Raw genomic sequence first — 15,882 nt, forward strand, 5'->3', positions numbered from 1 at the left:
GATTTAGCTTTGTATGTCCCCAAAAAAAGGAGTTAAAATGCCAGATTTTTATAGCAAATAGCCTTTAATTCAGTGGAATAAATCCCAGCATGAATGAAATCAGTCTTTAAATGTCATACGGTAACTTAAACAAGACAACTACATGTGGTTGTCTGCAGGTCCTCGGCAGACGGAAACACCTATATCAGGTTTTGTTATTCGTCACGATGGAACCGTGCTTTGATCATAAGCCTGAAACAAAAAGGACTGCAGGTTGTGCAACGGCGTGAAGTTGTCGTACAGTCATGCCTCTCTACACCTATGTCAGTCACAGACACACACACTCCTGCTCATTGTTATGATTCCTGAATAAGAGGGAGGGACACGGCAGCACTGACAGCAGCCGCATTCCAGCCAAGGTGAACACACACATACTGAAAGAAAAAAGAAAAAGGGGGTTAAGCCGCTCCCCTTTCAACTGGCTGCATCACTGGATCACTGGTAAATTCTTTCTGGGGTTTTCACTTGTCAGAACAAGCAGAGGCACAACGTCAGCAATACAGAGGAGAGAGCGGCCGGACGGATTCAGAGCAGAGTGCCAGAGAGCGACGAGGCTGTGGAGGGGAATACAGTGAAGAAGGGTTTTTGAATTTGAATTTCAGAGGGAAACACACCAGCGTAGTGAGAGGGAGGGAGATAGAGAGAGAGAGAGAGAGAGAGACATACACACAGGCTGAGGGGTGTGTCATAGCAATTTAGTTCCTCAAGGAAGTACAGCTCAACATTATCTTAAGACAGGGTGGCAAGCACTGACAGAAGCGCTGCAGGAGGGCTGCTCTTTTTTGGGGGGTGTTTTTTTCTTTTTGGTTCGGTGGAGATGAAGGGATCTCTTTAGGTTAAGCGGCCTGTGCTGTCCACCTGATACACAGAGCGAGAGAGAGATATCTGACAAGGAGGGAGGGGGACTCGGCACACTCACAGGTAAGAGACTTGTTCACGTGCTATTTAAAAATAATTCACCTTTGGGGGCCCTGATGTGTGGTGTGTCTCTGTTTTTCTGGGGGTCTTATTCTTAGTTGGCGCCCAGACAGACTGAGTAAGAAGGATGGAAACTGTGCGACTTGTTTCCACTTCCCCATCTTGAGCACGAGCTGGGAGATATGCATGTACGCTCACAGTCATGCCGGGACAAGCACAGTGACAGGCACAGATGTAGAGCTCACATTTTTTTGTTTGCACAGGCCGGGAGTTGCTCAACTCAAATCTCGAGGCGGTGGACTTTCTTCACTGGCCTACTTTGATTTGAAGCATGTCGAGCCGCAGCCAGAGACAGTGAAAGGTTGTAATGTCACTTTACGCTGCCGTGGGGGTGGTGGAGGGTGGTGGAGGGAGGGCAAACACAAACTCACTCATCAACCAACGAGCCAACTGCTCTGTTTCGCTTCCCTTTTGAGGCGTTTGCAGACGGGGTGGCAGGCTCGAACAACGACACTTCTGGAAAGTTGTGCAATATTGAAAGAGAAGCTGCAATATGTGCTTTTAGAGGATTTCAACATGCCTCCTCGTCTGCTACGTAATTGAAGCAATTTTTGTTCGAGCAAACACGCTGGTCAGAGGTTGTCAAAATAAATATGAAACTGAATGAATCCTAACAAACCGGCAGAAGGAAGTGAGACAAGATTACCATCAAGTTACGCGAGATGGTAAAATGAAAAAAACTAGATCTCAACTGAGCCCGCAGTTGAAAACACAAAACGGAAGTGACACTTCATCCTGGCAGAGTCCTCTTCCTTCTACAGAAAGTTGCTGAGTAAAGACTCAGAAATTCAGTGTTTCTCTGGTTCGTCTTTTATCTTCTCCGGTTCGTAACCAGAAGAAAAGAACACTTCAATGCAACCGCCAACCATCCTGTCCAAATATGGCCTCCTTGTTGTGCTTTTTTTTTGTTTTTTTTTCCTGGAACATTCTCATTGTTCAATCTGATCAAAGGCTGTAGAGAGACCCAACGCTCTCAGTATCACAAGCTTCGACCCGGCGGTCTGCCCAAAGCCCAGGCCTGGTGATGAAAACACAGCGAGTTAGTGGAAGTAACAAGGCCCTGCTGCACTCCAAGAACAGCACAAAGCACGTTTTTGATCTGCTCGGTGAAACGGGGCTCCTCTGAAACCTGCGAGAGGAATTATATTCAAAAACGCCTGAATGGGAAAGAACACAAAGACCAAATGTACGATTTTATTTGCAAATACCTGCATGTAAAAAACAACCGGAAACTACCGGTGCTGAAAAATGCACATCCACATGCACATACATGTACACAAACGCTGATCTCCACGCTGGAGTCATCTGAGGAATGCTAAATATTTACCTCTCCGGCCTGCCTGGATGGCTCCACCAATCAGCAGCCTCTCTTTGACTGTCCATTAACCGAGCACACACTGAAACTTCATTAGCACCATCTCTGCTGTAATAGCTCTCTCTGTGTTTTTTTTTTGTTGTTTTTCCTTCAATATTAGATCCTCACACAGCACACAGATGCTGCTCGGCTCCAGTTCCAGGCGTTTGAGAGAGGAAACAAACACTTGAACATGTAATGCACTCTCTCCCTGGTGGATGTCAACAACAAACTGATAAATGCTTAAAGGCCCCTCTTCAATCCATCTGTACCAGAAAATTGCTGCCCAACACCGAGCGCGTCCTCGGCGTGACCGACCGAATGATGTCCATTACAAGCAGGGGGAAAAAAAAGTACTTGTATGGCAATGTTCTCCAAACAGCCTCGACCCCCCCGACAGAGCTGCATAAAACAAACAATGTAGACGCACAAAAAAAAAAAAAAAGCCAAGCAGCGAGCCGTCTCCTGCTGCGGGAGCTTCGCAGTGTGGAATACTCGCTGATGACTGCACACTGTGCACGTCCCTCAAATCCCCGTAGTCTTTTTAGCAAATAAATGAGATTGAAGCTTGAATCTGAAATAGCTATCACACGGCTCCACTTCCATTATCATTGTTAAGGGAAATTAATCTAATGAATGTTCTTTAATTCCCCACAGGGAACGCAAAGTTTTCGTAACGAAGCGAGCCATTAGAAAATGTGACACTTGTTCAAAATGAATGGTTGAAACGGAACCCGCTGAGATATCCTATAAAAGTGACGGTGTCCTTATTATGGATGTTGGGGATGCGTGCCGGGGATGAGGGGAGGGGGCTGCACTGTTTTGCATGATGTGGTAGTTAATGTAGTCGTTTTTGCTCACACTGCTGCAGCTGGACAACTGGAACATCGACGAAGGAGAAAAAAAAAAAAAATTGCATTAAAAACAGCCCATCAGGAAGTCATTTAACCGACAGCTTACTGACAATCTGCTGTTGCTAATGCACAGGATGTTTCAATAACAGAAGCAGACAGCCGCTGGGGGTTCAGGGTGCTCGCTTTCTGTTCTTGCCCTGGCGCTGATGCAATGAGGAATCAGCAGCAGCAGCAGCAGCAGCAGGCACGGACCTGCCTCAGCTATGCAGTCTACCTGCTGCTCTCAAATACTTGTCCACACAGGCCAGAAGTGGGATTCAGTGCAGAAAATTGCACAGAAAGATGTTTTCGGAAGCTGTTTGCACGGTCAACTCTGACACACATGTAGGGATAGAAGACCGAATGAGAGTCGGAGAGGAGACACTCGGAGGCGGCGATGTTTGCTGAAGATACCGTACGTCTGTGTTGATTCTGTCTTACTCATCACACGTACTCTGGATTAAGGTGAAGTGGAAACTAAGCATTCAGACTTAGACTTAAGCTGTGGAACTGAAGATATAACTGGGACTTATCTGTTTTGCATAAGCATTCCACAAAGACACTTATTTGCTTTATCTATTGTACGAGTCACATTGCTCTGATAATTCCCGTCTTTATTTCGGGGAGGTGTGGGAATGAAACTTTACTTCGCTTGCCCGGTCTTGCGTGCCTCTCCGGTAAGATCATCAGATAAACAAAATGTAAATGTAAGTATTCCTCTGCGAGCGATCCTCCTCGAATCTGCCTGCTTCCATGTCAGAGATTAGAGGGAAATTAAATGGAATTAAAATAGAATTAATTCAAACTGTGTTGACAGTCAAAAGATAAAGAGTGGATTTTTGTACTGCTGTCGTAGCGCGCTGTATGCATGCTGATGACCTCCCGGGGGGGGGGCTCCCTGCGTTGGATGCTAGGTGTGGTTGAAGTCTCGGCGGAGGAATTAAAAGCCGCTGTGGGGCCTCTTCCATGGCACTTTTCCCTTTTGGCATCATGTGTGCATGTCAGACACGAAAACAAACACTGTAACTAGCATTGCACGGAAGCTGGGTTACAAATTTCAATGCTGAATGTGTTTATTTTTACAAATATATGCTTGAATGTCTTTTAATGATGCTGCCGATATGGACCTCGATGATGTGCATCAGGATGGATGACAACCTGAAGGTTAGAGTAACGGCTGGAGGGTTGCCGCCTCCGATCTCTAGATGATTTGGAAAATTTGGACACGAGAGGCGAACATGTGTTGCCCTCCACGGCCTCCATAACAACCGACCATTTCACCTTGAGCGTGACACTTAACCTCCAACGACTCGACAGGAAGTGCCGGTTTTCTGGCAGAAAAAGTTTGGCCAAATGGCATTGAGGTGTGGAAGAAAAAAAAAAAAGGTTGTTCGTCTTGTGAGGGTGAAAGCACACTCAGGAAGGCCTCCACTTTTAGAAATAGGGAAGAAGAAAACTGTGTGTTTACTCCTTACAGCAGTTGCTTTAGATTTGCTGGCAGCTTTTGAGGCTGTTTTGCAGAGACGCAGTCGAACTTGTGTAAAATAACGAGCAATCAATTGCCTCAGAAAAAGCTGTAAATGTTAAATCCTTTCGCCTCTGTGATTGAGAGTATCATGTTCGGTATATTGATGTCCTGTTGGGCAATTTATAAGCGCTAAGTCAGAATATTTTATTCTGCCCCACTGCTGGAAACCACCGATTTGCATCATTTAGTTCTTCGGTTTTAATCACTCAGCTGCCTGTCTATACGCAGAATTTAAATATTCTCAAAGAGAGCAGTAAAATCTTTATGCGGGCACTAAAACAGTCGAATGGCCCCATCGTTTCTTCATCAAGACTGTGATTAAAATGAAAACTGCTTTTCATTGATAATCCAGGCGAACCATGGATGCATTCAGCTCCAAGGACATGGCCTTGAAGGCCCAGAAGAAGATCCTCAGCTCCATGGCCACCAGGAGCTCCGTGCAAATGTTCATCGACGACACTACCAGCGAGATCCTGGACGAACTGTACATCGTCTCCAAGGGCTACTCGGGAAACAAGTCTGAGGCTCAGAAGGTCATCAAAGACCTGATCAAGATCGCCGTGAAGATCGGCGTGCTGTTCAGAAACAACCGCTTCAGCACAGAGGAGCTGGGAGTGGCCCAGGACTTCAAGAAGAAGCTGCACCAGGGGGCCATGACGGCGATCAGCTTCTACGAGGTACACGTGCACATGTGAAGAGTTCATGTGCAAAAACAGATCAAGCCTCACAAACCTTCAGAAAACCCACTTTTCCATCGTTATCTCTATTGTTGTCATGTCATTTCTACTGAGTCAAATCCACTCAACTTCAGTCTGATTAATATTTTCTCAAGCAAAAAACCAAAAAAAAAAGGTTTTCTGAAAATTTACAAAAATGGAGTTTTCTGTTTTTGCAAATGAACTCTTCATATTCACTTTTCAATGGTTTGTGCAGGATCTAAAAAGCCAGATGTTAGATTTAAGAACTTCTTTTTACTTCAAAAGAGGGAAAAAAGCTTTGTGTGCATCATATATGTCAGGCCTGGAGGTGCTGCCAACTGCAAGAACACAAGCTCATAAACAAACGAACAACCAAGCGTTTGACGCCTTAATGTTTTCCAAGTGAGTGCAGGTCACTCTGTCCAAAACCAACGACTAAATGAATGACTCACAGTAAAATATCTTCAGTAACAAACTCATTTACAACATTAAATCGTTGAACTTCTCTGTACTCAGACGTGCGCTACGTGTGTGGCTCAAAGGTTGTGTTGGTTTTATTTTAATACAACGCTTAACTTCCTGTTTCATTCTCTAACATAAGTTTGTATCGCGCTCTGGTTATATATTTACCCTGTGCTACAATGGCAAGAAAGGGTGCCACTATGAGAAACAGATGATAACCTGTAGAAACTATTTGTGGTTGGATTTAAACTGATGAAAGCATTTTATTCATTTTTTTTTTTCAACAGATAAAGCGCAATGAGACTTTAAGTTGCTCTCCAGGTGTTGATTTAACTCCTTAAAACTCATCTGTGTGTTCGTTTTTCCATGAAAATAATCCCTTTTGATTGGAACTGGCTCTGCGTCCTCTGGAATGCACAAATCCACCTGAAATTAATGTAATGCTGGAGTAACTCTGCTCTACGTGTTTGACCTGGAAAGCAATTCTTAAGCAAAATAATCATATGGAGAAAACAAAACCCAGTAAACTGATCAGTTAGGTTCTTGCATGTATGAAATCTCAGACATCCATCTGTAACGCTGCAGTTGTAAGGTGGAAACACTCAGCCATGACAGCTTATTTCACTCATATTGTTCACTACCTTATAAAAAGCACCATATGGCTATGCTAACAAGATATTTTAAAAATTGATTTTCACCTGAGGGGGTCTTTAATTAGTCCATAACAAAGGAGCTTGCTGTTTTGGATATTACCGGTGTATTTAGAATCAGTCTTTCTAAACTCATCTCTTGATCAACACAGGTGGACTTCACCTTCGACAAGGCCGTGATGTCGGAGCTGCTGTCCAGCTGCAGGGATCTGCTGCTGAAGCTGGTCAACACCCACCTCACGCCCAAATCCCACGGCCGCATCAACCACGTCTTCAACCATTACTCCGACCCGCAGCTCCTGACCCAGCTATACGACCCCAACGGCAACTTCAGACCCAACCTCACCAAGATCTGTAAAGGACTCAACAAACTGGTGGAGGACGGAACAATATGACGCACGCCGGGCGAAGCGTTTCAGAACAGACACTGGGAGATCAACAGGCAGAGCTCGCCACAGGCTCTGAACCGTTGGGACAAATGATTCAAAAGTCTTACCTGCTGCCGAGGACCTGCAATGTAAGACGAGTGATTTGAGAACAAATGTGCAGCCCCGAAGTTCTCAGAGAACGTGTGGGAAAAAGAATAAAGATTGTGGAGTCGAGTTTGTATTGTTTATAGGTGATACATATAGAATAAACTGTACAATTGTGATGCCTAATTGTCTATTCAGACACTTTAGCGAGCAAACTTGAACAGATTTATCATGTATCGGCCAATTTACTAGCATTTAAAAATGTCATCTGATGTTTAATTATTGAAATGTTTAAATCAGAACTACTGATAGGATGCATTCTGGAGAGGAAGAGTTCCATCAGCTGGACAGAGAGCAGACAGGGAACAACGCCACTGTGATGCAGCGCTGCCATCTGGTGGTGGAGGCGATGCTTCGGCAGTATTTACTGAGGCGTCCAGCTGACCAGGCAGCCAATAATAAAGCAAATAACCCCACCATCACTCTGCAGTTTCAAAACATGTTTAGAAGCATGTAGAAAAAGACTGACGGCACAAGGTTGACCGCTGATCCTGTAATTCATGATTTGCTGTGGACCGGATCGCAGTCTCTGGCTGAGGTAAAGCAACGTGTTGTTCTTTGGGTTTTACATGATGCGGACTTCAAGTGAGGAAAAATGAAGTCCCAGCTGATCTCCTCTGATGGAACAGTCAAATAATGTAATTTGACATTCAATTGGTAAAATACTTTAAGAAAAAAATGTAGGAAAAACCAATTTAACATGGGATCATTTTATTTTCAAAGGAACTACACAAAACGTAAATGAAATCAAACCCAGACCCCTAACAAACAATAAAAAGACTGCTGTCAAAATATATTATGGAAGACACCATCTATTCTTTTTATACACCTTTGGCTACGTTACAGTGTAAAGTTTTCACCGACAACAACCAGAAACCTCATTTATAAGCACTGTTATGATGAAACATATTTCACATTCTATAACTAAAGGTTTTAGTTTGAGAAATGAGAGGCAGCGTTACACACACGCCCCGTTGTCGAGCCGACCACATGAGCAGTCATATGACTGAAATCACATGTGACTGAATTATCGTTTGTAATCTTTCGTGCTCCTATTTCCTGCATATGAGAACAAGCTAGACGGCACATTCTACAGTATGTTTCACCAAATAAATAAAGACAAAAATGTGCAACATTCATAAAAAAAAAAAAACAATAATTAAACTACACAGTGTAATAATGTCTGTATTAAATGGCAGTGTGGCAAGACATTCAAACTTGAACTCTACACAGCAGCAGTGGGATCATCAGGGTTCGATTTTTTGGTCCCCCAAAGCCGACCGTGGAGGTAAAACCGTGCAACATGGCTTTCTGGAAAAAAAACTTTCTTTCAGAATGAAAGCGAGGCAGAAGAAGCAGCATGTCACAATTCAAAGATCTCATCTTCCCTGTCTCTCAGTGTCTTGGTGAGTTTGGTGATAGTGAGGGGTACTGCCCCCTGCGCTGCCTGCTGCTGCAGTCTGGAAGATGAAAAGACACTCTGTGACCTTGTAAGCGGCCGCCAATCTGGTGTCCTGCTGGTGCAAGCTGCTTCTAGGGCCGCAACCCTGCCAAGAAAAAACAGATGAGAAGATAGGATGAGTCTCAAGTGATTCAGCCCGTATTCATCCTTGGCAGCTTTCACTATTATTCTGAAAGAACGCCTCTTGCTGTGAGACAATGAGTCCTGCTCACAGAATAAACCGGTCTACTAAGAATCACATTCACATACAGAATTAACCATTTTCTTTTCAATGGCAGCGTTTCCTTTCACACAATGAAATGGTTCAGGGAGGTGGATGGGCAAAAGCGTCTGACTTCCCCACAATATATTTCTAGACCTCACCAGGTGGACAACTCTGTATTTGCAAAATACAGGCAGTGAACATTTGCACATACAATGTTCAACATGAACCTGGAAAAAAATATATATTCTGGCTGCCAAATGTGTTTTATTAATGTCTATGAATATACAGTCATTTGTAAGAAATACAAATTGAAAGACGCCCATAAGCAGCACCAACTGCTTGGACTTGAACAAACGATTAAATGCTACTGAATAAATGCAATGACATAAAATACTCCAGCAGAGAAGCAACTAAAATGCCAGACTGTAGGATTCTGTATTGCTAGAAAGACAGAAACAGCCACGTCCAGTGTAAATAAAGAAACAGTGACAGACATGTAGTTATACCTTTTCTCTGCTTCCTGGCATCCTTTGACAGCAGCCTCCTTGGATTGGCTTATCAAGCCATCCAACCTCTTCAAAAAATCCTCTGGAGTAAGGTCCGGCACCGTTTCTTTTCCATCTTCTTTCTTTTTCTCAGAGGTTCTCCCCCTGTGTCCATTGTGAACAGAAGCACAGCTAACGCTGCCTCCATCACTGCCCTCCTCGGCCAAATCCACCCCATTACTGCAGTCATCCATGTCTGACAGCACGGGGATTGACAAAGACTTCTTGAGGAATATTGAGTCGTTTGTGTACAGTCTGTTTGCTCTTTTGATTTGCTCCATCTGGAAGAGAGAAATGCTTTTGTGAGCCTGTTGAAAACCTGACTAAAGCCAGCTTCACTTTTATGAAGTTAAGGAACAAACATCATTCCAATTAAACAGTGTATTGATATCTCTCCTTAGCATACAACAACAAACGAATAAACAATGTAATTAGAGGGTTGTTCTACACATCATCACCTGGGCTGAGGGTACTAACTCATTACCAGGTTTACTCCGCTGCACCACTGAGTTAATGCTAATTAATAGTTGCTAATAGTATGAATTAGAGCCATAACCAAGATCAAACTAATACTGAATACTGGTAAATTCATATGCATCTAATGTGTGCCTTTTCTGCATCGATTCATGGTGGAAATGTCTCCATTTATGTAAGGAAAACAAGGAATATAATGGACTATGATGCAGTAAGACTCTCACATTCTGCATTGGTTTGTGCTAAATCAAATAGTCTCATGTAGTATTATCCCTGCTGAGTCAACACGCATGCAGACAGTATTTACTCCTCTGCCCTGTCCTGTGTCTTCAGTTCTGGCAAGTTTTATACTGACGATCCCCTCCTGAAGGCTTTATCTATGCTATCTAACTATCCATCTATCATCAACGAAACAAAAAAAATACTAATTATAAGTAACTCAAATGCTACTTATTCTGTAGGTGCTGAATGTTGTTATAATTCCAATTCATGTGTGAACTTAAATCTGTCATGTATTAATGTTTTCTATTCTTTTAATTTAGTTATTCAATCGGAAGTGCTTTTACTTTGAAGGGACATCAGATGGAAATGAAGGAAAATGATAAAATGTAACGCAGGCGCCAACTGTAACGGTAAAGTAACGGGACCGTAAAGTTAAGAGACAAAACAAAGCATGAAAAAGGGCGAATGGGAGAGATTAATGAATGAGAAAAAAGGTCAAACTTTAATTGTGTCTAATTGTCAATTTATTTTAACTTTAATTTTAGCCCTGTGCTTAGCAAAATTCAATGTGTTGCTGTTATATATTTTTGTCTAGCTCTTACGCTGGTCATAGGAAAAAAGGAGGAGATTAAAAAGTGTTAGAGCATCAGTCCAGCTGCTACAATGATAGAAAAAAACTTAAGTACATTCACATTATTAAAAACTACAACACAGTGAATAAAGGATGCTAAGTTTGTGCACCTTAGTTTTGCAAAAAGAGATATCCCAGTTCTGTAGTCACTTCAATGTTTAAAAGGTTTATTACAGAGCATGATAGATTAATATAATGTGAGTTTTAAATGAGGCGTTACAGGTGCAATAAAGAAATAAAACTGACTTTAATGGTTCTCGTAGCAGCAGTAAAACAAAAAAACAGGTGACTCATACTTACAGATACTCCATATTTCAGGGCCAGGCCTTGTAGTGTTTCTCCCGGTTGAATTGTGTGTTCGATGCGCTTCTGGCGGACCGGAGACAGCGGAGACCGGGTCAGGCTGCCGTAGGACCTCGTCCGGCGGCTCCCCCGGAGTAGGCCGTCCCCCCCGCCGGGCAAAGGTGCTCGCTCCCCGGACATAGTCGTAAAGCGCCTAACTCGTTAACCGACCAGCTGGTGGCAAAATGCGGCCACGAGCAAACCTAACTCCTGTTAGCATCATTAACAGTCGACTTCAACCCGCGCAGGGTTTAAACTAGCAGCTTAGTTAGCCTGCTAGCTAACTTATCAACTTAATCAATCTCGACGCTCGTTCGATATTTTAAGTGTCCAACTGTCGCCGTGTGTCGCAAATGGCACATGCAGAAGCGCTGGCGTAGATAAAATCAAACGCTTACTTGGCAATGAGTTGAGCCTTTTCTCATTTGTCAAACAAATACCGGAAAAGTTGTTGAGAAACTTGTCAATGTTTTCTTCGCGTCTCCCGCAGTCAGCTGTCTGCTGCTGCCATGTGTTGCCATGGCTGCCGTGATCAGCGACCAGTCCCGTGATTCGTCACAAGCGTTGCGTTGAAAACAATCGGAATAAGTGGAACTAATTGGAGCTTTATTAAATATACAGCCCCCACAGCTGCGCTTAGTTGAGACAAAGTGCGGATGTCTGGACTCTTCAAGTTAATAAGCAAAAATAGAATTACAAAACTCCAAACTCCAAAATAACTCGGTGGCATTTTCAAATTGAACACTCGCATTTCCCATTTCCTTCTTCGTCAGGGAACGCAGCACTGCTATCAGGAGTTAGCTTGTAGCTGGGGCGAAGCAGCTAACCTGCTACTGACCGGTTGTTTTATAGATTAACAACCTTAATAATTATGTCTTTTAAAAGGGAAGGCGATGACAAGAGTCAGCTGAATATTCTGAAGGTGACAGTTTATTTTTTATTGCTTTCTTTTAGTTTAGTAGAAGAGATTTCAGCTGAAACTACACATGTTGTTATGGTTAGCATGCTGTTAGCTAACACCAAGCCGCACTGTTCTGTAGGCAATTTAAAGTGAATTAAGCACTATTGCTAACTTATTGTTTTTGTCTTAGAAACGGCGTGTGGCAGACCTTCTGTCTAACTTTATCCCAGAGGATGAGGCTGCTCTTATGAAAAATGGAAGGTGAAATGAACTTCGATGTGTTTGGCAAAGTTGGTTTGTTACCTTTGGGTGTTTGACGACGTGATGGTGAACGTGAACTTCTTTATTTGGTCTCCAGATACACCTGCCTCGTGTGCTCCTACCGCCCTGTGTTTGATACAGTTGACATGCTGACAGTCCACAGGAAGGGGAAGAGACATCTGGAAGGTGACACTCACTCTTATTTATGGTGTTTGGTTCATTCATTTAGTCCAGGGGTGGGCAATTCTGGTCCTCGAGGGCCACAGTCCTGCATGTTTGAGATGATTCCCTCTTCCAACACACCTGATTCAAATGATCAGCTCATCATCAAGCTCTGCAGAAGCCTGATAACGATCCTGATCATTTGAATGGAAGAGGGAAACATCTAAAACATGCAGGATTGCCCACCCCTGATTTCGTGTTTAGGAAGATTTAGAGTAACTTCAGCAGACAGTCTGATCTGTTCTTCATTGTAACAGACACCAAAAATAAATATATATTAAATACTACATTACCTCAGGACTCCAGATCCTGCCACTATTTGGGGGAATAATTAAACCAAACTCCTGATATGTCAAATCAGAATCCTGTCATGAAGCACTCATTCGTTGCTGAATATTTTCTTAATTAACTGATTAGTTGTTTGGTCTATAAAATGTCAGAAAATGATGAAAATCTTTCATCAGCGTTTCCCAAAGATGCCCAAGAGGACATCCTCAAATGTCTTGTTATGTCCACAACCCAAAGATATTCACAGTACCATCATACAGGAGCAAAGACACCTGGAAATATTCAAATTTAGGAAGCTGAAATCGGATAATTTCGCCGTTTTGCTGACACTCAAGTGATAATCAAAGTAGTTGGTGAGTCATTTAATAGCGGACAAATAGTCTAGCTCCACAGTTGTGTTAATGGTTTTACAGATTCAGGCCGTCCCCTTGTGTGACAGTCGGACAGACAGGGAGTCTTCCAAAGGTTTCTCATGCGGTCATGCAAGATGAATATTGAACCGAAGCTGGACTAATTCAGTTTTCTCACAAATCAAATTGCAGTATCTGTCAGGAAGATCGCATTCGGATATTCGCCACAAATAGTTCAGCCTTGTAGCTCATAGTTGATAAATGTGTATTCCTCACTGCATATGTTGTCATAACAGGTAATCCTTAATGCTGTTTTATGTTGTGTGTTCTGTTCTGTTCAGGACTTAAAGGATTCTATGGCAAGAAAGCACGACTGAAGAATGAAATAACCAAAAGACAACATGAGAACTTCATCCAGACTGAAGACAGTCGACAGGTTTGTACCTGTTCGCTGTGTCGAGTTGCAGAAAAGTCGACTCCCTGAGCAAACTTATCACAATCTCTTGTTGCACGTACTTATGCAGTAAAGCTGCATGTTTCATCCCAGCAGCAGCAACAGACAGCAATCAGCTGGATCATCACTCAGCAGGCAGAGGGTGAATGAGTCATCTCTGGAAAACAACATGAGCGGAACAGTTTGCGTCTTTCCTACACGTTGTTGTCTCGGATGAAATGCATTACGTGGCGCCGTCATGACTGTCACATGACCCTGACAGATTACACACTCTCCAGCCAGTTTCCAGTTTATGTCTGTTGGTGGAGAACATGAACAACTTAACAAAGCGTGTAGCAGACTTAACTGGTAACTCCCAAATGAGCTCACAGTGTAAAGTCCTCTTAAAGCCTTTTGTTGTGGTTCCAGGAGCCCTCCAGTTCAGCTCCTCTACTGGCCCAAACACGGAGGCTCACCCATCATGCTTTACTCAAGACTGTACCGTACAACAGCTGTCACAGAAAAACCAGGTGTGTGTGGTTGTCGATGTGCAAATTCACATCATAGTGAACATTTTTAAACATAGTTCTGTCATTCCTTTAAAGTACGAAATCTGAAAAAGGAGCAGCGAGCACCAGTTCAGATCCTAGCGGCGACAAAATGCCTTCTGCATATTGGAAACCTGAAGCCTCGCACAGTTTATCTTCAAGCAGTTCCAGTGACTGTAAAACAGGTACAGTTTGCCACAGGAGATGTTTTTTGTTCAGGAAAACTGTTCTCCAGCTGTCAGATTTCTTTTTGTCTTTAGCCAATGAAGAGTCGCTTCCATCAGAAGACACGACCGAGGCTGCAGTGACGCAGAAGGAAGAACCGATGACGGCCGAGCGGAAGAGAGAGCTGGAGCATTACCTCAAACTAAAGAGGTTGGTGTTAAGATTGAAGCTGAGCGTTATGAGCTTCCTCACTGCTGTGTCACTTCAGTTTGACTTTATCCACCTCAGATTTTTTTTTAGTCCATCTTGCTTTGTTTTTTCTTTAGTGACGGGTGGTTGCGAGACCCGAGCGGACGGTGGATTAAAGATGAAAACGTGGAGTTTGATTCAGATGAGGAGGAGCCGGCGTCGCTTGTTCCTCCTCCTACGAGCCACTGAGCGGACTGAAAACTCAAAAAACTTTGTACCACAGTGGTACGTTTAGAAACGACGCAGCTGCTTGAAACAGCCAGAAGCCGACATGTAAGGACTTTTTTTTAAAACAGATTTGTACTGTTCATGGACTCACATTGTTTTCCTACATCGATTCATCAACGCCTGCACATCTCACACTTCCATTGTAACAGAAGCTGAGCTAAACCACCGCTCTGTAACTGCCCAGGAAACACTCAGTTTACCCGTAAAGGCTGTTATCACTCTATCATCTGGGAAATGCCAGGAAATGATCTTATTTTTATATCAGATTGTCATTAACTTACTGAGTGTTTTGATTTAGGCAGTTCCTCTATTTAACATCAAGCAGACCGAAGCCAAGCAGACACCGTATGTTTTTATCTATTTCAAAGTCGCTTAATTTTAGTCAAAACTCACGCTAATAGCTTAATTTAGTTTAAATTATAATCATACAACCTCCTGCTCACACTGATCAGACTTTACATTCAGTCGGGCAGTCGTGACTCGAGTGTTTCCAGCAGACTTGCGGCACATTGCTGCCTTTCACAGAACGAGTTTGTCCCATTGAGTTTGTTTATTTGTCTCTGTACTCGCACAAGCACGCTGAGTTAACTTCATCAGACTGGAACGGTTCCAACTCCAAGATAGACGACCAAAACTTCAGATATCAAAGTGATCAGCCGAGTGCCAGATTGTCGATCAGTTTGGGAATTATTGAGCTGGTGTGATGACATCAAACTGAATCAACAACCGATGTGGCAGTAATTTGGCCTGGAGTTAATATCCATAGAGGCTTCACTGGAGGCCTGAAAACATGCAACAAAAAAAAATCATATTGTGACATGCGGGGCTGCAAGGTGGCTCAGTGGTTAGCACCATTGCCTCGCAGCATTAAGGTCACTGGTTCACGTCCCGGTGAGGACACCTGGGCGTGGAGTCTCCATGTTCTCCCCGTGCAGCGTGGGTTCTCTCCGGGTTCTCCGGCTTCCTCCCACAAGGTCCAAAAGCATGTTGAGGTTAATTGGTGATTCTAAATTGTCCGTAGGTGTGAATGTGAGTGTGCTTGGTTGTCTGTCTCTAAGTGTAGCCCTGTGATAGACTGGTGACCTGTCCAGGTGAACCTGCCTTCACCCTGAGTCAGCTGGGATAGACTCCAGCCCCCCATGACCCTAATGAGGATTAAGCGGTGTAGAGATGATGGATGGATGGATGTTCAGCCCAAGTTCATACAGTGTCTGCCTGGAT

The 15,882-nt window shown here is 43.4% G+C and overlaps 3 protein-coding genes across 3 annotated transcripts; 2 read left to right on the plus strand and 1 right to left on the minus strand.

Moving 5' to 3' along the window:
- Positions 1–597: 597 nt before the first annotated feature.
- Positions 598–7,261, plus strand: tnfaip8l2b (tumor necrosis factor, alpha-induced protein 8-like 2b). Its single transcript, XM_008297606.1, has 3 exons — positions 598–960; positions 5,145–5,469; positions 6,755–7,261. Exons 2-3 carry the CDS (start codon positions 5,152–5,154, stop codon positions 6,995–6,997), a joined length of 561 nt encoding a protein of 186 aa, XP_008295828.1. The 5' UTR covers positions 598–960; positions 5,145–5,151; the 3' UTR covers positions 6,998–7,261.
- A 568-nt stretch (positions 7,262–7,829) lies between these two features.
- lysmd1 (LysM, putative peptidoglycan-binding, domain containing 1) lies at positions 7,830–11,574 on the minus strand. Its single transcript, XM_008297607.1, has 3 exons — positions 10,975–11,574; positions 9,309–9,628; positions 7,830–8,682 (listed from the first exon to the last, which is right to left on the minus strand). Exons 1-3 carry the CDS (start codon positions 11,155–11,157, stop codon positions 8,499–8,501), a joined length of 687 nt encoding a protein of 228 aa, XP_008295829.1. The 5' UTR covers positions 11,158–11,574; the 3' UTR covers positions 7,830–8,498.
- A 228-nt stretch (positions 11,575–11,802) lies between these two features.
- Positions 11,803–14,741, plus strand: scnm1 (sodium channel modifier 1). The gene is made up of 8 exons (XM_008297608.1): positions 11,803–11,938; positions 12,108–12,178; positions 12,276–12,364; positions 13,380–13,474; positions 13,901–14,001; positions 14,077–14,204; positions 14,280–14,394; positions 14,511–14,741. The coding sequence occupies exons 1-8, from the start codon at positions 11,888–11,890 to the stop codon at positions 14,620–14,622; spliced, it is 762 nt and encodes a 253-aa protein (XP_008295830.1). The 5' UTR covers positions 11,803–11,887; the 3' UTR covers positions 14,623–14,741.
- Positions 14,742–15,882: the final 1,141 nt, after the last annotated feature.

Source organism: Stegastes partitus, unplaced genomic scaffold (genome assembly GCF_000690725.1).
Source record: "Stegastes partitus isolate 25-593 unplaced genomic scaffold, Stegastes_partitus-1.0.2 Scaffold1230, whole genome shotgun sequence".
Taxonomy (NCBI): domain Eukaryota; kingdom Metazoa; phylum Chordata; class Actinopteri; family Pomacentridae; genus Stegastes; species Stegastes partitus.

Excerpts from the sequence above, each read along its gene's own strand:
- tnfaip8l2b (XM_008297606.1), top strand. The coding sequence starts at position 5,152 with ATGGATGCATTCAGCTCCAAGGACATGGCCTTGAAGGCCCAGAAGAAG. Across the intron at positions 5,470-6,754 it reads CGGCGATCAGCTTCTACGAG|GTGGACTTCACCTTCGACAA; the intron begins GTACACGTGCAC and ends TGATCAACACAG.
- lysmd1 (XM_008297607.1), bottom strand. The coding sequence starts at position 11,157 with ATGTCCGGGGAGCGAGCACCTTTGCCCGGCGGGGGGGACGGCCTACTC. Across the intron at positions 9,629-10,974 it reads CCCTGAAATATGGAGTATCT|ATGGAGCAAATCAAAAGAGC; the intron begins GTAAGTATGAGT and ends TCTCTCTTCCAG. Across the intron at positions 8,683-9,308 it reads TGCCAGGAAGCAGAGAAAAG|GGTTGCGGCCCTAGAAGCAG; the intron begins GTATAACTACAT and ends TTTTCTTGGCAG.
- scnm1 (XM_008297608.1), top strand. The coding sequence starts at position 11,888 with ATGTCTTTTAAAAGGGAAGGCGATGACAAGAGTCAGCTGAATATTCTG. Across the intron at positions 11,939-12,107 it reads GTCAGCTGAATATTCTGAAG|AAACGGCGTGTGGCAGACCT; the intron begins GTGACAGTTTAT and ends TTTTTGTCTTAG. Across the intron at positions 12,179-12,275 it reads GCTCTTATGAAAAATGGAAG|ATACACCTGCCTCGTGTGCT; the intron begins GTGAAATGAACT and ends TTTGGTCTCCAG.